Here is a 22,675-nt window from a genome sequence, read left to right on the forward strand (position 1 = left end):
GATACTGAATAATATTGAAGGAATCAGTCAATGGAACTGAATGTCAGGCAGAGTGTTTAACAGCAGACCAGTGCAATACCAGTTTTGTCTCCATGACCACATCCAACTTTACTCTTGAGGATTTTGCTTACTTTACAGTCTTTTAACTGGAATAATGTTAAACTGTTACGTATGCTCTTACCTCGAATCTTTTTACGTTTTCTTTTGTGGAATATTATATCAAAAACAACAGCTGCAATCAGAAGGCCTACAAACACCCAGAAAATTACCAGCCAGGCGTTAACCTTCGGGAAGAATGTTTCTGTAAAGTAAAAAAGAACAGAATCAGTGTCTGATTGGAAAGATGGACCTTGGGGACCCAAATTTCTTTGGGGTCTTTAGAGCTATCAGACCCAGACCAGATTTCTCAGGTCATTGACCTGAAACATTAACTCTGCTTCTCTCTCCACAGATGCTGCCTGACCTGCTGAGCATTTCCAGCATTTTCTGTTTTGGTTTCAGATTTCGAACTGCTGTCCCAAGGCACCCAGAACCCCATCAGAAACCCTGAGATAAGGGCATTTACTTAAACTGGGTCACTATCTGCTTTAGGGTTTAAGGAAAATTGGTGTATTAAGGAGCACAGATCAATGCGCAGTGGTGGGGGAAGGGGGAGGGGGTGGTCACATAATCCCTGCAAGCATTATGGGAAAGGTATCAAATGTAAGGACTTAAACAATACAACCTCAATGGAAATATTGCTTGCCAACTGACAAGACTCAAACTTGAGACCATCATATATTGATATTGGTATATCAGGCATTGGTCCCAATACAATTACAATAGGGCAATACAAGGAAGGCAAACTAGGTCAAAGAAATTGTGCAGAAGGAGAGGAACTTGTGCTTTCCAATGGCTGCTGAACTTGGGAGGATAAAGGAGGCCATACTACTGCATTTAAAGATGCTTGCAGCTGCTTATAGCCTAACTGGTAAAATTAGTATGTCAGCAACCCATATGATCATCTGATCCTAGGTTGCATTTCTTGTCTCTGCTGAGTGAGGAAGTCACAGTCAGGGGAACAGTAGGAGAGACAATACAATTGGCCCGAGGAGGAGAAATACATTAGACAATGCTTCTGGTAGATTGTGACCTCTGTTGGATTATGTATCTGAATATCAGAAGAGGACAGGATTGAGCTTGGCTGTGGTACCTCAATAGTTGATGAGCTGGCTGTATGGGCCCACGTTTGGCAAATAACATCAGGAAGACATACCAGAGCAGAATTAATATCCAGTGACAGTCAGTGCAGTAGTTATAAAATAATGAAAGCTTGGTTCACATACCTGATATCTGGAGATGGGCCTCTTCATCTTTGTTCAATAAACTGTTCTGCATTAGACAGGAGAATCTGTTCGCAGAATTACTTGTTACATCAATTTGAGATAAAACAGTAAACAGGCCGCTGGAGTCTTTCTGATGTGTTGTTACAGGTTGTGCTGTCACAACTTTTCCATTCCCATCCAGCCACTGTACATCTGGCTCAGGATACCACCCATCCGATTTACACACAAGACGAACTCCTTGTCTACTGATTCCCTCCAGCTGAATCCAAGGCTGCTGACCAGTACCTGTAAGTGGAATTTAACTATCAGTACGATATTAAGTTTACATGATCAATGGAAATTATTCTCCTCATGTTTACTGTGACAATGCACCATAATTGTAGACCATTAAGTGTTAATATTAAAGCAATCAAAGCTCCTCTAACAAAAGGTTAGACTAGATTATAATGTAGTGGTCCGTATAATGTAGAGTTCACTATAATGTAGTGTTAAGTATAATACAGAGTTCACTACAATACAGAGTTCAGTATAATCTAGCGTTCACTATAATGCGGCGTTCACTATAATGTAAAGTTCAGTGTAATGTAGAGTTCAGTGTAATGTAGAGTTCACTATAATGCAGTGTTCACTACAATTTGGAGTTCAGTATAATGTAGACTTCACTATAATGTAGTGTTCAGTATAATATAATGTAGTGTTCACTATAATGTAGTGTTCAGTATAATATAATGTTCTTTCTTTTGGGCCTCCTTATCTCGAGAGACAATGGATACGCGCCTGGAGGTGGTCAGTGGTTTGTGAAGCAGCGCCTGGAGTGGCTATAAAGGCCAATTCTGGAGTGACAGGCTCTTCCACAGGTGCTGCAGAGAAATTTGTTTGTTGGGGCTGTTGCACAGTTGGCTCTCCCCTTGCGCCTCTGTCTTTTTTCCTGCCAACTACTAAGTCTCTTCGACTCGCCACAATTTAGCCCTGTCTTTATGGCTGCCCGCCAGCTCTGGCGAATGCTGGCAACTGACTCCCTATAATGTAGTGTTCACTAAAATGTAGAGTTCACTATAATGCAGTGTTCACTATAATGTAATGTAGTGTTCACTACAAGGTAGTGTTCACTACCATACACTATTGTGAACTCTACATTATAGTGCTCACTACAATGTAGTGTTAAGTATAATATAATGTAGTGTTCACTATAATGTAGCGTTCAGTATAATATAATGTAGTGTTCACTAAAATGTAGAGTTTACTATAATGCAGTGTTCACTATAATGTAATGTAGTGTTCACTACAAGGTAGTGTTCACTACAATACATTATAGTGAACGCTACATTATAGTGTTCACTACAATGTATTGTTAAGTATAATATAATGTAGTGTTCACTACAATGTATTGTTAAGTATAACGTAGTGTTCATTGCTTTATTGGCACATTCACCTTTTCACTAAATTTGACAGCCCAGGAATTGGGATTTTTAAAAAAAGGTTAGTGCCCCACTGTTGATAAATAATGATACAATCTTTACAACTCCTGTGGAGGCGGGGGGAGGGGGCGGGTGGTTCTTGTTTGGGACATTTCGATTAAATTAAAGAATAGTCATTTCAACCTCGATAACATAATTACTTCTATCCCCACCTCTTCCTTTTCGTATATCAAACCCTTACTTCTGGATTTCTCTTGACATTCTCCTCAATCTCCTCCACAATTCTGCATCAACCTCAAACTGGCCCAAAACTGTGTTGTCCCAATCCCATCCTGCACTAAACTGCACTTACCAATCATTCACTTGCCCTCAATGACTTATACTGGCTCCCAATCCGACATCTATTAAATTGAGATGCTTCTCATTGCTTTCAAATCCCCCCATGGCCTTTCCTCACCTCCCTCCGCGGCATCTTCCTCGCCTCCCTCCGCGGCATCTTCCTCGCCTCCCTCCGCGGCATCTTCCTCGCCTCCCTCCGCGGCATCTTTCTCGCCTCCCTCCGCGGCATCTTCCTCGCCTCCCTCCGCGGCATCTTCCTCGCCTCCCTCCGCGGCATCTTCCTCGCCTCCCTCCGCGGCATCTTCCTCGCCTCCCTCCGCGGCATCTTCCTCGCCTCCCTCCGCGGCATCTTCCTCGCCTCCCTCCGCGGCATCTTCCTCGCCTCCCTCCGCGGCATCTTCCTCGCCTCCCTCCGTGGCATCTTCCTCGCCTCCCTCCGCGGCATCTTCCTCACCTCCCTCCGCGGCATCTTCCTCACCTCCCTCCGCAGCATCTTCCTCACCTCCCTCCGCAGCATCTTCCTGCCTTGTATTTTCTTCTGCTCCCTTCAGTTTTCTGTGCATCTGCCCAAACATTTGTGGTACTGCCTAAAATTTTCTCCCTAAAGTTCTCTGCTTCCTTTCCTCTCACTCCGCCTTTTTCAACATGGTTTTAGTCACCTCTATTAATCTTCCCCTTTCTGGCCTGGCCTCCATTCCCTTACAGAGCCGTGTCAGCTGTGGCTCAGTTGGTTGTATTCTTGCCTCTCAGTGGCTTTAAGTCCCACTCCAGAGACTTCTACACATGATCTATGCTGAAGGTGCTGACTTTCAGATGAGGTGCTAAACCAAGGCCCGGTTTACAGTCTAATGTGAATGTAAAAGTTTCCACGGCAATATTTGCAAGAAAGGGGAGGCATTCCCGGTGTCCTGGTCAATATTTATCCCTCAATCAACATCACAAAAACAGATGAACTGGCCATTATCAGACTGCTGTTTGTGGGAGCTTGCTGTGCGTATATTGGCTTCCACATTACATCAGTAATTACACTTCCAAACTACTTCATTGACTGTAAAGTGCTTTGGGATATCCTGAGGTTGTGAATGGTGCTATAGAAACACAAGGTCGTTCTTTTCCAATTTGTTTCTCTCTCCCAGCCACTGTTGGATTTGGCATTTAGTCTTTTTGTTTTGGGATGAGGAATGGCCACATGACTTCAGGTTTGACTGGTTCTGCATCTTCCTGTCCCTCAGGTAAACAGGTAGAAATCCAGAATATACATCTCATCTTACATCTCCATTATTCAGAAGCACATTCTATGCAGAATTTTATCACTTTCATCCCTATTTATCCTTCAAGCCAGATATTCATCCAGTGCTTTTACAAGTTGTTAATCTGCCTTCATTGCCTGTTTTCATGTCCGTCATTCTTTGGGGAAAAGCCACAAATTATTCAATCTCTGTTCCCACTAATTTAGTTCTGAATCTCTCCAAGGGCTGATTTTCCCTCAGAGGATAGGAAATGGACATCAAGACTATTTCTATGTCCCAATTCCACCCGATTTATGAGGGTGGCCTGTTAGTTGGCTGGACGGTGGGTTTGGCGGCCAATTAGTGGCCATAAGGGTTGAAATGGAGATGGATCTGAAATGAAAGATTGCAGGCCTGATTTAAACAGAACACGGTATTATGGCTGCCGTTTTAGTGCATCAATTTCTGACTTACTGGTGGAGCAGGAAAGGCAGAGTCTGGAACTTGGGGCAGGGCTGCCCCTCACTTTTCTGATGCCGACCTGGAGGTCCTCCTCAAGACAGTGAGAGAGAGGAGGGAGGTCCTCTTTCCGGTCCGCCTCAAGACAGTGAGGGAGAGGAGGGAGATCCTCTTTCCAATGGGTGGCAGGAGAAAGCCACCCTCCCAAAACAAGCAGGCCTGGATCGAGTTGGCAGAGACTGTAAACAGACACAATGTGGTGCAGGAAAAGGTTCAATGTGCAACACTAGACCCTCAGGGCAGGCGTCTGGGTATTCAGCCTCCAGCAGATACACCAGCTGAGGAGCCTGAGGGTGCATACTGCTCCTGAAAGTGGGAGTATGTGTATCTAGGGTACCTACTGACCCCTTAGCAAGGCTCAGAACCATAATACATTCAGCTACCCTCACTCAATCAGCCTCTGGCATAGGCTATAGAGACTAGCAGTACCTTCTTTCTCTTTCTGTTGTCCTTGTAGGGGAAACAGGCACATAATGCCTGTGAAAGGGCACAGATTGGAGGGGGGGGGGCGCCATGGAGATCACCAGGTTATCTGACCACCAGTGAGTTATGGAAGGCAAGATGGACATCCCTGGTGGGAGAGGCTGAACAGAGACAGCAATGTGTAGATGAAAGGGGTGCAATGCACTTCAGCATGCCAAAGACTCAGCTGCATTGGGAAGCCCCAGCACTGTAGAGGATTCTGCTGTCCACAGCTAGTTCTCATGATCTCTCCTTGTGTCTCCCACAAGTTCAGACGTTGAGGTGTAAAGACACCAGGCCAAGCGCTGCCAGAAGGCACCTCAGAACAAGCACTGTTACAACTGCACCCTCCACCAGCTCAGATACAATCACCTTGGCGGGTCCTCGTGTGCACATAGATAGGATGGCACTGGGTTAGCAGCATGTTACGAGTGAGCAGGAGGAGGTGACAGAGGCAGAGGCAGCTGTGGGCAGTCGCCCTCGGAGGATGGAGGACAGATACAGCCATGCTCAGAAGGTGTAGATGCAGGGCTTCAGGAGTCACAAGAGGCTCGAAGATCAGCAGCAACAATGGGTGTGTTCCCACATGTCGGAGTTCCCTGAGGCAGTGTGGGGTCATGGGCTGAGAATGGAGGAATCCATCAGTTCATGTGCACCACCATGGCTCAGGCCTTTAAGTACATGAGCTCCTTCATTGAGAGAGTGGCCAACCTCATGGACAGCCATATGTGGCAGCACTTTGAGTACAAGCAGGAACTGCACACTGATGGTCACAGAATGCATGCCTGCTATGTAGTCTGGACCAGTCAGTGATGCTGCTGGCACAGGGATGTTTGGAGGAAATGCCAGCTGGTGCTCCCCACCAAACCATCTGGAGTGAAAACCACCGAGGAGGATGAGGGTATCACCCTTCAATGGCCTCCTTGCCCTCTCTGACTGAAGGACAATCTGTGCAGCAGAGTCCAGTGACAGAAGCTGCCCTTGCACTGACTCCTGTGCAGCAGCCTCTGGAGGGCCCCCCACTGCCCCCGTCCCCCACCAGCACCTCCATGACATGGACAACTGCTACCTGCATCTCAGTCTTGAGTAGAAACAAGTGATCAGGCGTCCTCTAGGCGGCCACAAGGGGGGCACCAGGCAGGAGTGGCCGAGGGCAGAGGTTACCACATCGGGTAGAAGCACTGTGTGGATCAATGCGGTGTGTAACTGCGCACTTTTCCTTTTGTTCAAACGCAATGTAAGCATTGACACAACGCCAGATGTGAGAGCTTCCATTTTTTAATGGTGGAATAAGAACAGAGGGATAAAGTCATGGAGGAAAGCAATGTCTTTGAAAGGGCACAATGAAACCTCTGGACAGATGTACATCCTTCATTAGTGCAAGAGTGGATCTTTTTCAGGCTGTGTCTTCAATGGAAGAGCTCTCACCGGCAGCTGAAAGAGAGTTCCAGACCATACTGTCCTCCTGGGTTAGAAGGGCTCAGCTAAAACGTGCCTGGATCAGATGATCCCTAATGTTGATGGTATCCTGATAAGAATCCGGGGTCCTTCGCTGGACATGGCACCTCATTGTGTAGCCAGGGCACCCCTGTGTTCAGCATCTCCTTCCTCCTCCTGTTCCACCTCCTGCTCCTCCTCTTCCTCCAATGAGCTGCATTGTTTCAGGGCCTCACCCTGTTCAAGGTCCACACCTCTCTGGAAAGCCATGTTTTGGAAAGTGCAGCAGACCCACTATGATGCATGAAACCCTTGCAGGAGTGTACTGTAGGGCACCAGAGCACCAGAATCACATCTTCAGACGCCCGATAGCTGCTCAATGATGGTCTTTGTGAGCAGCTGGCTTCAGGTGTAGTGTCTTTGTGGCTCCGTCTTGGGGTCGCGTAAAGCGTGAGCAGACATTTCAAGGGATCACTCTTGTGCCCTTGAATTTATCTACGTAGTGTGGGGGTGAATGAAGAGCTGCAGTAGCCTGGACTTCAAGAGCTGAATTCCAGAGGTGAGGTGAGAGTGACTGCCCTTGACATCAAGGCAGCATTTGGCCTTGTATGGCATCAAGGAGCCCTAGCAAAACTGGAGTCAATGAGAATCGGGGGGAAACCTTCTGTTGGTTGGAGTCATACCTAACGAAAAGGAAGATGGTTGTGGTTGTTGGAAGTCAATAATCTCAGTCCCAGGACATCACTGCAGGAGTTCCTCAGGGTAGTGTCCTAGACGCAAACATCTTCAGCTGATTCATCAATGATCTTCCCTCCATCATAAGGTCAGAAGTGGGGATGTTCGCTGATGATTGCACAATGTTCAGCACCATTCGCAACTCCTCAGATAGTGAAGCAGTCCATGTACATATGCAGCAAGACCTGGACAATATTCAAGCTTGGGTCTGATAAGTGGCAAGTAACATTTGCGCCACACAAGTGCCAGGCAATGACCATCTCCAAAAAGAGAGAATCCAGCCATTTCCCCTTGACATTCAATGCCATTACCATCTCTGAAACCCCCACTATCAACATCATTGACCAAAAACTGAACTGGACCAGCCACAAAAATACTGTGTCTACAAAAGCAGGTCAGAGGCTGGGAATTCTGTGGTGAGTAACTCACCTCCTGACTCCCCAAAGCCTGTCCCACCATCTACAGGGCACAAGTCAGGAGTGTGATGGAATACTCTCCACTTGCCTGGATGGGTGCAGCTCCAACAACACTCAAGAAGCTCAACACCATGCAGAACAAAGCAATCCACTTGATTGTTTGTGGATGGGGTGCCATTCACTCCCTCCACCACAGATGCACTGTGGCAGCAGTGTGTACCATCTATAAGATGCACTGCAGCAACTCACCAAGGTTCCTTCGACAGCACCTTCCAAACCCACGGCCTCTACCACCTCGAAGGACAAGGGCAGCAGATGCAAGGGAACACCACCACTTCAAGTTCCCCTCCAAGCCACACACCATCCTGACTTGGAACTATATCATTGTTCCTTCACAGTCGCTGGGTCAAAATCCTGGAACTTCCTTCCCAACAGCACTGTGGGTGTACCTAGCCCACATGGACTGTAGCAGTTCAAGAAGGCAGTTCACCATCACCTTTTCGCGGGCAATTAGGGATAGGCAATAAATGCTGGCCTGGCCAGTGATGCCCACATCCCATGAAATAATTTTTAAAAAGATGTCAGGAAAGCGAGCACACACATGCAGGAAACTCTCCTTGTGATTGCAGACCAGTTAAGCATTGAGGGAATGGAAGCCTTTCCTGTTGAATCTCACTGGACAGTCAGTCAATGCATTGATGGCCACGGAGATGAAATCAATGATGCCCTGCACCTGGGTAAATCCAGCAATGGAGGTGAATCCCTGCCAGGTCCCATCTGTCCCGACACTGTCCAGTACTGCCCAGCTTTTACCAATAGGGCGTTAGTGACCTGTGGGATGCAATGTTGTGCAGCTGCTTATGAGATGCCTCCATGGTCCACTGCTCATCCTTGGAAGGAGCCAGAGATGAAGATGTTCAATGGCACATTGACTTTGATGGCTACTGGCAGGGCACAGCAAGCAGTGCTGTGAGGTGGGAGGTCTTCCACAATGAGGGCACAAATCTCAGAGACCATCTGCTTTGATGGGTGCGGTGTCCTGTGGCACTGGTTCTCCGACATGTCTCGGTAGCACATCTTCGGCAGTACAGCCTATGTTGAGGATATGGCCTCCATGTCCTTCCTGCCCCTTGTCCCTCTCCTCTGCCCACTGATGCCTGAGTCTGCTCTTCAACAACCTTACCTGGACTCATTAGCGGACCAGCAAGCAATTAAGAAGGCTAATAGTATGTTAGCCTTTATCACAAGAGGATTTGAGTACAGGAGTAGTGAAGTCTTGCTTCAATTGTATAGAACTTTGGTTAGAGCGCACCTGGAGTACTGTGTGCAGTTTTGGTCCCCTTACCTTAGGAAGGATATTATTGCCATAGAGGGAGTGCAATGAAGGTTCACCAGACTTATTCCCGGGATGACGGGACTGTCCTATGAGATTGAAGAAACTGGGCCTGTATTCTCTGGAGTTTCAAAGAATGAGAGGTGATCTCATTGAAACTTACAAAATACTTAATCTACAGCGTAGATGCAGCTAAGATGTTTCCCCTGGTTGGGAAGTCTAGAAGCAGGGGACACAATTTCAAAATAAGGGGGAAGCCACTGAGGACAGAGATGAGGAGAAATTTCTTTACTCAGAGGGTTGTGAATGTTTGGAATTCTCTACGCCAGAGGGCCATGGAAGCTGATTGGGCTGAATTAAAGGCCTGCTACCTGACCCGAACCCGACAGGACGCAACGACATGTGTCAGGTTCGGGTTGGGTCGGGTTGCACTTCCAGGTCCGGCATTCAGTCTTGGGTCGGACATGCTCTATCACCACCTCCAGTAAGTGGCTTCAATGTTAATATACTTTTGGACTTGAAAGGTGGTTTTGTTACAGTTATTTTAAGCTTGTGCAGATAAGCAACAAAGCGAAAACGGAAGGTAGATTAACTGATGGTTGGGTCGGGTTGGGCGCGGGAAAAAATGAAAGGACTCGGGCCGGTTCAGGCTCAGGGTCAGGTGTGGTTCTGTTGGGCTCGGGTCGAGTTTCATTTGCAGACCCGAGCCAGCCTTTAGGCTGAATGGCCTCCTCCTGTTCCTATGTTCCTGTGCCCTTCCAGCAGAGGATGTTGTTCCTCATCGCCATTGGACCCGAAATCTGAAAATCGAGCTCCAATTGTCAGCTACTGACTGCCTTGCACTCGGGTGGTCCCCCAATTGTGTCTGGAAGCGTTGCTCTGTCCTTATGCCCCTACGATTCCAGGAGGGCAATGACCTCCGACACTGCACACGCGCATGCAAAACACTCTGCCCACAACCTGCACAGACCCGATGACACCTTTATGCCAATGGCTGAGTCACTCTATGAGCCATTTGACCCTTTTATGCTCCCAACTAATTTGTTGGGGCAGCCATGATTGTGTCCTTGCTGTGTTTCTGCCTCCATGCACCTGCTCTCCCTGACTCAGCGTGCAGTCCATACACTCCCACCAAAATCTCAGTATGTCCCTCAATAATCTCTTCAACAACATTACCTGGATTCATTAGCAGATCAGGCAGATCCTGGGAGCTGGTCCTCTGCCTTGATAAAACTTGGCAGCGGCAATTGCGATGGGAAACTGGCATGCCAGTCAGCGCCACTTCTTTCACCACTCACCGGCCTCCATTCCCACCTCTGGTGGGTCCGAAAAATCCAGCCCCAAGTCTCGCAGTAATCCAGGTTACTCTTCTCAGGTGCCTCTTCATTTTTTAAAAATTCTATCATGGGATGTGGGCATCACTGGTAAGGCCAGCATTTGTTTCCCATCCCTAACTGTCCTTGACAACTGAGTGGCTTGTTACGCCATTTCGGAGGACTGTTAAGAGTCAGCCACATTGCTGTAGGTCTGGAATCACATGTAGGCCAGACCAGGTATGGATGGCAGATTTCCTTCCCTAAATGACATTAGTGAACGAGATAGGTTTTTAGGACAATTGATGATAGTTTCATGACACCATTACTGAGACTAGTTTTCAATTCCACCAGCTGCCGTGGTGGGATTTGAAGTTGCGTCCCAAGGTCATTAGACTGGGCCTCTGGATTACTCGTTCAGTGACATTACCACTATGCCACCATATCACTGTCATCTATGTACAGGGAATGCAATCAAACCAGGAACTGGACCACAGATTTCCAAATTCCTCTGAAGACAACGTTGTTGCAAGCCATAGGTACACTTTTAAGTACAGCAGTGCTAGCTAGCCACTCCTGTAAGCAGTCCAGGTGCCTTTGTTTAGATAGGTCCTCTGCTGCCCAGTTTACAACATCATTGCCCAGGATTAAAGCTATAAGACCCCTTGTAATTGGAACTGGATATTGTGTCCTCTGCAAGTGTGTTCCTCCAATCTTACCAAAGGCGGACTGATTGACTTTAGTGAGATGAGACTAGTGAGAAATCATTGACGTGCTGTCACTTTGATTATCTGCTTCTGAATGGCTCTGGAGTTGAAATTAACAATTTTTCCCACTTTAAGCCAGACTTTTTTCCCCAGATTGTGCTGGCTAGCTGATTGTCCAAATGTCTCTTTGTCCTTTTCCCCCCCACTGTATTCCCAGCTGTCCCCCTGACCTTTTTATCCTACTTGGTGATTCACCTGATAAAACTCAGTACCTTTCCTCATGTCTTGGAGTACGTGTTTAAAATATAGGCCTCCTACAGTTCTCCAAATAAAGAGAGGTCATCCTGGTTTAATAGCCTGGGATGAACCATTTGGCACTCATTGTATTCATTTGAAATAGATGGTACGCCGATAAAATTTCACAAACTGGCTCAAATTTGATGTACATGTTGCATAATGGTACTTTTTTCTAAATCCGTGCAAATGCACTGTTTTAAAATACTAAACTAATTAATTCCTAAATCCTGTGAAGAAAAATAAAATTGATCAAAAATACTGAAAAGTGTCAAACATATTTACAATGTGATGGCATCATACCTCATTGGTTTAGGGATATGATTCTTGCTTAAGGACTTTCAATAAATTAATTTGTGAGAGGTTCCAGGTTCAAATCCTCGGTGAGCTGACATACGTTGTCCCCTTTTGGGATAAAGTCCTGGAACTCCCTCCCTAACAACACTGTGTACCTTCACCACATCGACTGCAGTGGTTCAAGAAGGAGGCTCACCACCACCTTCTCAAGGGGCAATTAGGGATGAGCAATAAATGCTGGCCTTACTAGCGATGCCCACATCCAATGAAAGAATAGAAAAAAGTACAAGAGAAAAATTTTTAATTGAACACTAGCACAGATTTCCGGGATGCGCAACAAAAGATAGCACGCTGTGATTTATTAACACAAATCTTTAATTTTTAGCTATATCTCTGTGGTTTTTGGTTTTCCAGGCTCTCTGAGGTTTCTACTTTTTATTTAAAGATATTTTTTAATTGCCATTTTGAATATTGTAACTAAATGGACTAACCTCCAACTTTGAGATTGATCACTGCTTCCTCATAGTTTGATTTGGAGTCAATGAAACAAGTGTAGCTCCCCTCATCTGATGATATTATCTTCTTCAGTTTGAGAGAGGCATTTCCATGGGGAAACTCCTCTTTAAAAAGTTCTGTCCTCCCTTGATAAGCTTTGTCCTGCACTCCGGGTCGATCCTGTCCTTCGGTGTATAAATGAACTGGCAAAGTAAAGTCTAACTTAAACCATCGAACTTCCAGATTGACCAGGGATGTGTTTGGTACCAGTTGGCACGGTAATACAACATCGTCACTGACAGAGACTATGATGGGATGTTCTGGTCCAATGACATGAAACTTTTCTGGTAAAATATAACATTTCAAACAAAGTCAGCAGTCATAACAGACATATTATAGTTGCAACATCTTAGAAAATATTTACAGAAATATAATAAATTTGTTTTATTTATGTTGATCTTTCAAAGATCATTTCTCTAGGAAACACGTTTACATTAATTGGAAAATGAAGAAACATTAGATAGATTATACCTGTTACATTTTGGATTATTTACACAATAGCTTGCACAGTACATACAGTGAGCTTAAAATTCCATCAGCCTTGCCACTGATCTCCGGCCATTGCTTTGACCGGAGATTGGTGGAACCTCCAGAGAAACAGGGTAAATGCCTATTCCTGCCATTGCACTGGGAATTCAAACAGTTTCCTCCCAAATTTACAGTGGGAGATTGGGAGAACCTGAGGAATTTCAGAGCTGGTATGTAAAAAAGGCAGGAGTGACTAAGAGGCATTCAGACCTGTAGTAAGAATGGAGGGGTAAAGTGGTAACAGGTGAGTAGTGGTAACTATCTCTCAGATGAGACATTAAACTGAGGCCCCAGCTGCCTCTCAGGTGAATGTCGAAGATTCCACAGCCACTCTACCAAAGAAAAGCAGGAGAATTCCCCCCACTGTCCTGACCAATAATTATCCCTTAACCAAAACACTATGACAAAGATTATCTGGTCATTATCATTTATAATTTTTATGTTTGTGGGAGCTTGCAGTGTGCAAATTGGCGACTGCATTTCCTACATCACAACAGTGATTGCACTTCAAAAGTAAATAATTGGCTGTAAAATGCTTTGAGATGTCCTGAGATCATGAAAGGTGCTGTGTATGAATGTAAATCAATCTTTCTTTCTTCCTTTCAGTTAACTTTGTTTCTTGACATAAGAACATAATGTAAGAGATAGGAGCAGGAGTAGACCATATGACCCATTGAGCCTGCTCTGCCACTCAATAAGATCTTGGCTGATTTTCTGCCTCAACAACTTTCCCACCTGTTCCCCATATCCCTTGATTCCCTGAGAGATCAAAAATCTATCTGAGCCTTGAATATACATAACGATGGAGCATCCATGACCCTCTGGGGCAGAGAATTCCAAAGATTCACAAACCACTGAGTGAAGAAATTTCTCCTCATCTCAGTCCTAAATTGACTCTGTATCCTAAGGCAGTGCAGTGCCCCCATGTTCTGGATTCCCCAGCCAGGTGAAAAAAACCTCTCAGTGTCTACCTTGTCAAACCCCTTCAGAATCTGATATGTTTCAACGAGATCACCTCTAATTCTTCTAAACTCCAGAGAGTATATCATTGTCACTACTTCCACCATCCTCAAGGGCAGTGAGTTCCAGGTCATCCCAGGTTAAAAAGTTTGTTCTCATATTCCCCTGCATCTCTTGCCTAAAACCTTCAATCTATATCGCCTAGTCCTTGTACCATCAGTTACTGGGAACAGTTTTTCCTTGTCTAACTTATTTAAGCCTGTCATAATCTTGTGCACCTCTATCAAATCTCCCTTCAATCTTCTTTGCTCCAGGGAGAACAACATCAGCTTTATTGTTTACCACGAGGGGAATTGAATACAAAAGTAGGGAGGTTATGCTTCAGCTATGCAAGGCATTGGTGAGACCACATCTGGAGTACTGTGTACTGTGGCCTGTCTTACAAGGAAAGATTGGACAGGCTAGGCTTGTATCTGCTGGAATTTAGAAGAGTAAGAGGCGACTTGTTTGAAACATACAAGATCCTGAGGGATCTTGACAGGGTGGATGTGGAACAGCTGTTTCCCCTTGTGGGAGAATCTTGAACTAGGGCTCACTGTTTAAAAATAAGGAGTCGCCCATTTAAGACAGAGATGAGGAGAATTTTTTTCTCTCAGAGGGTTGTGAGTCTTTGGAATTCTCTTCCAAATTGTTTTTTTACAACAATCTGGCAGTTTCATGGTCACCATTATTGAGTCTAGCTTTTTTTCCAGATTTATTTAATTTAAATTTCCCAGCCCCTATAGTGGGATTTGAACTCACATCTCTGGATCATTAGTCCTGGCCTACTAAATTACTAGTCTGGTAACATAACGACTATGCTACTGCTGTTCTCTAAAATGTAAGCTCTAACTTGGTGACACTGCTAAATATGACCAGGAAAATAATAAGACATCAGTAAGATTTACCATAAAAACTCAATTTCTCACCTGATATTGCAGTTTGAAGAATACTGAATAGAAACAAAACGCTGAAGTATCTTCTCATCTTTGTGAAGGACTGATTACCTAAAAGAAAATCCTTGTTATCCTTTTTTGAAGAGATATTACTAAAATAATTAATTGCCTTGAAATTAAGTTGTAGGGTGCTACTGTATAAATGATTAATGCAATTTCTGAAATTCCGCTCTCCTTTTTCAGCAGGGGTGCAACCCCCTTTTGATCAATGATCTCCGATCGTTCATTCCCCATTTCCTTTGCTCCTTGTAAGCTTAGCCCTCCCTTCCTCAAACACAATGTGCCTCACTACCCACCACATGCCAATTATCTCAGTAATACAATATGGCTACCACAGTGAGTGGGAAGCTAAACAATGTTGTAACAAGCTGCTAGTCTCATACTGATCCAATATTACAGTACTGAGAACACACGTTCTCAACATTCAACACTAAGAGCACCTCCACGGTGGCTCAGCAAGTATATCCAGTGACCAAATGACCATCTCTAACAACAGAGGATCTAAACATCTCCCCTTGATGTTCAATGACACTGCCATTGCTGAATCCCCCATTATCAATACCCTGGGTGTCACCATTGACCAGAAACTAAACTGGACCAGCCACATAAATGCTGTGGCTACAAGGCAGGTCAGAGGCTAGGAATTCTGTGGTGAGTAACTCACTTCCTGACTCCCCAAAGCCTGTCCACCATCTACCATGCATAAGCCAGGAGTGTGATGGAATACTCTCCATTTTCCTGGATGAGTACAGCTCCAACAACACTCAAGAAGCTCGACACCATCCAGGACAAAGCAGTCTGCTTCATTGGCACCCCATCCACAAACATTCACTCCCTCCACCACCGACGCACAGTGGCAGCTGTGTGTACCATCGACAAGGTGCACTGCAGCAACTTACCAAGGCTCCCTCAACAGCATCTTCCAAACCTGTGACCTTTACCACCTAGAAAGACAAGGGCAACAATCGTATGGGAACACCACCACCTGCATTTTCCCCTCCAAGCCACACACCATCCTGACTTGGAACTATATCATCATTCCTTCACTGTTGCTGGGTCAAAATCCTGGAAATCCCTTCCGAACAGCACTGTGAGTGTACCTAAACACCAATGACTGTAGCGGTTCAAGAAGGCAGCTCACCATCACCTTCTCAAGGGCAATTATGGATGGGCAATAAATGCTGGCCTTGCCAGTGATGCCAACATCCCCCAAACAAAAAAAAAACAAACAGACCAGGAAAGTGCCAAGTTTAATCCTTGGCCTGTAATGTGTTGTCTAACATCAGGCAGGACTGCAGGTGCAGCAGCATTACTGGCCTCACTGCTCCTACATTATTGACAGCATATCGCACACCTACATACCTCACCAAGCTCAAGCACATCCCTCAGCACGTAGACCTGGACCTTGGCGTACAGCCATGATGAAACCGAAACTGACTAAGTGGCGCATCACTCCGTCTCCATTGTGGATAAGAACCCAGTTAGCAGGTATGAGGTGCGCTCAGTGTTGCTGTACGTGGCGCAGGTCTGGCCCATACCTCATTCCTGCACCATGGTGGTCACACGAGCCATCTTCCGCTTTATCTGGAGATCGAAAATGGACCATGTCCACAGGGACATCATGCACAAATCTCTAGATAAAGGTGTCACTACATACTGAGGTTCTATCTGTCTTTAGTGTTGTGAAGGATGGGTCCGGCCACACTGCTGTGGAACGCTCCATTCAGTTAGACCATGCCACATCACCTATTCCTCATGGAAATGTTTATGCAGCAAAATATCTTTGACCACAAGTCCACCTGGCAGTGGTTTACAGTTAATGTCCTTGAGGCCTTGTGGGAAATGGAGATGGTGGATCCTGTTGAATGGTTCCCTGAGCAGATTGTCAAACCCATTTGGCAGAACACCTCATCGCCAGAACTTTCAAATACCAAGATGTAGCTTGGCTGGCAGCGAGAAGGGCTTTCATGAACACCCACAGTCTCGTGAACACTCCTTGAGGCTGCTGCGGTGGGGAAAAGACCGTCATCCACCTCCTTGGAATGTGCCTTTGCAAAGATGGTCTGGAAAGAGATGCAGTGGTTTTTGCCAAGGTTCATCCCGAGCAGCTCCATAACACATTACTCTGTGCCCAGGGACACACACCAAGATAAACATCAACTGCTGGTGGAGGACCATCAACTCAGCGAAAGAGGCTTTTTTTTGTCTTCCCAAAACTTGCTGGTCTTCCAGTGCAAAGAGCTGTCCACAACCGAGTGTTGCAGACTGGCACATTCCAAGGTCCAGGTCTACATTCTAAGGGATGTGCTTGAGCTTGGGGTGGCTGCTGCAAAGGCTCAATTGGGCCAGAGTCTAAGGCCCTACTATCATAGTAAACCGAGGGGCTGGAACCCACGCAAAATCCCTCTGGCTGTATGCACCAAAGAGTGCTGGACATTAAATGTATAATAGAGAATGCCACGTACTGTACTGAAAGACACTGAACTGTATTGCACCTTGTCGTGTCAAATTTGAAATTATGTAATGTACTGCTACAAATGTTATGAATAAAGTAAATTTTTTTTTAAAAAGTCCGACATTAGTGAGCAAACAATCAGTCAATATGTCGAGTCCCAATCAATGTCTTTCACCTGTGCCTGGGCTGGAGCATTTCAGCGTTGAAGAGAGACTGGATAGGCGAGGGTTGTTTTCCTTAGAGCAGAGAAGGTTGAGGGGGGACCTGACTGAGATATACAAAATTATAAGGGGCATAGATAGGGTGGTTAGGAAGAAACATTTTCCCTTAGTGGAGGTGTCAATAACCAGGGGGCATAGATTTAAGGTAAGGAGCAGGAGGTTTAGAGGGGATCTGAGGAAAGATTTTTCACCCAGTGGGTGGTTGGAGTCTGGAACACACTGCCTGAAGAGGTGGTAGAGGCAGGAACCCTCACGACATTTAAGAAGTATTTAGATGAGCACTTGAAACGCCATAGCATACAAGGCTATGGGCCAAGTGCTGGAAAATGAGATTAGAACAGATAGATGCTCGATGGCTGGCACAGACACAATGGACCGAAGGGCCTGTTTCTGTGTTGTATAACTCTATAACTTGTGGACTCTGGGTGAAATCAGGGTCAAATTTGGCTGTGATTTTCACACAAACAAATAAGCTTTGACCTCACCGTCAGGACGATATGTAAATAATGGGCATTTGGGTGAGATGCTGCAAACACTGAGCAACTACATCACAACAAGGGAAGGGAGAAAACGGATGGGAAAAAAAACCCTGGTCATTGATGAGCAAGGAAAAGTACAGAACCATGTGTTCACAAAATGTACCTTTACTGTAAAACATGATATTATTGGTAATAAAAACGCTGATTGTGGGACAAGAGGTAACTACATCTGATTGGCATTGCACAAGCAAGTTGTAACAGCCGTGGGGCAATAGAAGACTGGGATTTCTCAAGCTTGTTCTGTCATATTTGTTGCCTAATTCAGTGTTCAACAAAGCCTTCACCTACCCAATGATAGAATGTTGCAACTCATTTAATAGTGAAACCCTTTCACTTGCTCCTGGCCTCAGTAAAGATCCTGAGATGAGCTTCTGACCACATATCCGTGCCATCACAAAGACTTCCTATTTCCACCTCTATAATATTGCCCAATTCTGTCCATGCCTCCACTCATCTGCTGCTGAAACCCTCATCCATGCCTTTATTACCTCTGGACTTGACAATTCCAACATATTCCTGGCCAGCTCATGTCCTGTTCATCTGTCACCCCTGTACTTAGTGACCTATAGTGGTGCCCAGTTATGCAATGCCTTGATTTTAAAATTCTCATTCTTGTTTTCAAATCCGTCCATGGTCTGACCCTCTCCCTATCTTTATAACATCCCCCAGCCCCACAACCCTCTGGGATATCTGTGGTCCTCCAATTCCGGCCTCTTGAGCATCCCCAATTATAATTGCTGCATTACTGGCAGCCACTCCTTCAGCTGCCTGGGTCCTCAGCTCTGGAAGTCCCTCCCTAAACCTCTCTGTGTCTCTTTCCTCCTTTAAAATCTATACTTAAGACCAGGATTTTTTTGACCAAGATTTTAGTCATCGACATGAATATCTGTTGTGGCTCAGTGTCAAATTTTGTTGATAAAGCTCCTGTGAAGCACCCTGGGATATTTTACTACATTAAGGGTGCTATATAAATATAAATTGTTAAGTTTTACATTGATAAATATGAGCCTTTGCCTGTTATATAAAGGGCAGCAGATCCAAGATCACCCGTTATAAGCTACCACCTAGAGTTAAAATTACCCCCAACCTGTCCACTCATCATGCAGCAGCAAATAAAGAAAAGCAAATCAAATGCTGAACTAGACAGAGCCAAACAGTCGAGAACAAGCTGGGCAAAGTCTTGGACAAACCATATTGCACTCTGATCAGACCACAGACCTTCAATAGTGTGTCCAGTTCCAGCCATCAAAACCTGAAGGAAACATTCAGGCCTTGAAGGCAGTCAGAGAAGAGGCACAAGACTGTCCCATGGAGTCAGAGGATGGAATTAAAAGAAGCAACTTCAGATACTTGGGCATCTCAGCTTGAAATAGAAGACAACTGAAAGATCACCACAAAGAGGGGACTGCAATTAATATGCAGCAAAGTTGAATCAGCAAGTTAAGCAAACTTAAAGAGCTAAACTGTGAGTAGGACAACAGTTCAAAATACCAGGTCTCATTCGTTTCCTCAGCTCTGATGAAAGGTCATTGACCTGAAAAGTTAACTCTGTTTCTCTGTCCACAGATGCTGCCAGACATGCTGAGTATTTCCATCACTTCCTGTTTTTATACGAGGTCGCAGTTTTGCTTCAGTGTTATTCTCCTGTCTCTGGCAGAAGGTTCTGGGTTCAAGTCCCACTCTCGGAACTTAAGCACACAAATTGAGGCTGACGCTCCCAGGGCAGTGCTGAGGGAGTGCTGCACTGTCGGAGGTGCTGTCTTTTAGGTAAGACATTAAACTGAGGTTCCATCTGCCTTCTCATGTAAAAGATCCCACGGCACTATTTTGAAGAAGAACAAGGGAGTTCTCCCACATTGTCCTGGCCAATGTGTACCCCTCAATCTATATTAGTGTTAAAAAAAGATTAACTGGTCATTACCTCACTGCTGTTTGTGGGATCTTGCTATGTGTAAATTGGCAGCCTGTTTCCTACATTACCACAGTAACTACACTTCAGAACTTCTGTACTTCATTGGGGTGTGGTGAGGGCACAAACAGCGCTCAATGTTTTGAATCCACCCAGGATTACAGGTATCTCCGAGAAATACAACATTCCTCGGACTGCTGTTCTCACCACATCCTGAGATCCACACTCAGTGCCATGCACCACCACATGTACACACTGAACCTCTCTCTCCAGAAGCACCATCTCACCTTATCTCAAAGCTGTTCTACTCTGCAATTTCATTTCATCCTTCGTCTTATCCGACGCATTAACAAAAAACGTTTTTTCTTCCTTTCAGATGTTAAGGAACGCAAGCTCCAGCAGCTGATGAGGACTAATGTCCCTCCAGATCCTTCTTCCCCTTCACTTCCCTCTGACCCCTTGCCGACTATAACCTCTGACCTTTCCCTCTCTGACGCTGAATGTTCTGTACTCAGCAAAGGACTCAGTTTTATGCCCCCTCCTCAATGAATTTCATGCTCGGCATGACGTTGAGCTCTTCTTCTGTCACCTTCGTCTCTGGGCTCACTTCTTTGACTAAGAGTTCTCCCCCAGACCAGGAGACCTATTCAATCGCCTCCAGCATTCTCCCTCCACCTGGACCCCTCCCTCTGGCCTCTTACACACTCTTGATCTTTTCATTGAAAACTGTCGGCGAGACATTGTCCATCTCAATTTCTCTGCCACCACCCCCTCCCCCCTCACTCACTCTAACCTGTCTCCCTCTGAACTTGTTGCACTCCTTTCTCTCGGGTCTAACCCCGACATGGTCATCAAACCTGCAGACAAGGGTGGTGCTGTTGTTGTCTGGCGTACCGACCTCTACCTTGCAGAAGCTCAGCGCCAACTCACAGACACTTCTTCTTACTTCCCCCTGAACCATGACCCCACCACCGAACATCAAGCGACTGCCCACAGGACTGTCAATGACCTCATCTGCTTTGAAGATTCCCCTCCACAGTTTCTAACTTCATAGTCCCACAACTCTGGACAGCCCGCTCAACCTCCTTCCTAAAATCCACAAACAGGACTGTCCCGGCAGACCCATTGTTTCAGCCTATTCCTGCCCCACTGAACATATTTCTTCCTATCTTGACTCGATCTTTTCTCCCCTGGTCCCGTCTCTTCCCACCGACATCCGTGTCTCTTCTGATGCCCTACATCATTTTGACAATTTCCAGTTTCCTGGCCCCAACCGCCTCCTCTGCACTATGGACGTCCAATCTCCTACACCTCCATCTGCCACCAGGACGGTCTGAGGGCTCTCCGCTTCTTCCTTGAACAGAGGCCCAATCAGTCCCCATCCACCACCACCCTCCTCTGCCTGGCTGAACTTGTTCTCACATTGAACAACTTCTCCTTCAACTTCACTCACTTCCTTCAAGTAGAAGGTGTTGCTATGGGTACCCGCATGGGTCCTAGTTATTCCTGTCTTTTTGTGGGATATGTCGAACATTCCTTCTTCCAGTCCGACTCAGGCCCCCAAACCCAACTCGTTTTCCGGTACATTAATGACTGTATCGGTGCCGTTTCCTGCTCCCACCCCGAACTTGAAAACTTTACCAACTTTGCTTCTAATTTCCACCCTTCTCTCACCTTTACATGGTCCATCTCCAACACTTCCCTTCCTCGACTTCTCTGTCTCCATCTCTGGGGATAGGCTCTCTACTAATATTCATTATAAGCCCACCAACTCCCACAGCTACCTCAACTACACTTCTTCACACCCTGCCTCCTGTAAGGACTCCATTCTATTCTCCCAGTTTCTCAGTCTCCAACGCAAGTGCTCTGATGATGTTACCTTCCATGACAGCGCTTCCGATATGTCTTCCTTTTTCCTCAACCAAGGATTCCCCACCCCACTGTTGTTGACAGGGCCCTCAGCCGTGTCCGGTCCATTTCCCACACCCCTTCACCCTCCCTCCCAGAACCGCGTCAGGGTTCCCCTTGTCCTCACTTCCAACCCCACCAGCTTTTATTATATTTCTATATCAATGCAAGTCTTTCTGACAAAAAAGGCTATTTTAGTTATGTCACAGATGTTCACATAGAGGCGAATGGGCTTCTAGACATTTATAAAGCAACAATTCGGCTTTCTTCCTGGATAGATATGTTAGAATGGGCCGAATAGCCTTATCATCCGCCATAATTTGAGGAAGTTCCTCATTCACGGAGCGAAAGGGCGGGACAGGACACCGGGTTTCACACTCACTCCCCGGTGATAAATCCCAAAGTGAACCCTTTGACCCAGTGATTCTCACTCAACTCCCGGTGCGGTGAAATATTCCTGAAGCCACTGACCTGTTTAACACTTTGAGCAGCCGCTTTCCATCTGCAGGGTCCCTCCTCACCCAGAACTTCCTGTCGGCAACTTGTCCCCACTCAGCTTCGGTGAGTTTGTAACCTGGACACAGTAAACACTTGGTAATAAACTGGATCAGAGTGAGTCTCTCTCTTTAATGTGAACTCAGAACAGGAAGGAAAACACCAGCCACTCGGGGGAGAAACCAGAGAAATGTTAAGTCTCTACAAAATGGAGATTAAAAAGGTGGAACCGAGAAAGTGAAACTGTGTAAAAGACTGGACCATACAGTGTTGTATGTGTTTAAAT

General features: G+C 45.8%; 1 protein-coding gene across 1 annotated transcript in view; it reads right to left on the minus strand.

Moving 5' to 3' along the window:
- LOC137346104 (butyrophilin subfamily 1 member A1-like) overlaps positions 1 to 22,675 on the minus strand; it is a 47,702-nt gene extending 25,027 nt beyond the window's left edge. The window contains exons 1-5 of the mRNA XM_068009401.1: positions 22,366 to 22,675; positions 14,836 to 14,913; positions 12,316 to 12,663; positions 1,326 to 1,610; positions 182 to 301 (exon numbers count right to left, since the gene is read on the minus strand). Coding sequence (XP_067865502.1) covers positions 182 to 301; positions 1,326 to 1,610; positions 12,316 to 12,663; positions 14,836 to 14,893 — 811 coding nt within the window. The 5' untranslated portion in view covers positions 14,894 to 14,913; positions 22,366 to 22,675. The remainder of the gene's footprint in view (positions 1 to 181; positions 302 to 1,325; positions 1,611 to 12,315; positions 12,664 to 14,835; positions 14,914 to 22,365) is intronic.

Source organism: Heterodontus francisci, chromosome 29, assembly GCF_036365525.1.
Source record: "Heterodontus francisci isolate sHetFra1 chromosome 29, sHetFra1.hap1, whole genome shotgun sequence".
In the NCBI taxonomy this organism is placed as follows: domain Eukaryota; kingdom Metazoa; phylum Chordata; class Chondrichthyes; order Heterodontiformes; family Heterodontidae; genus Heterodontus; species Heterodontus francisci.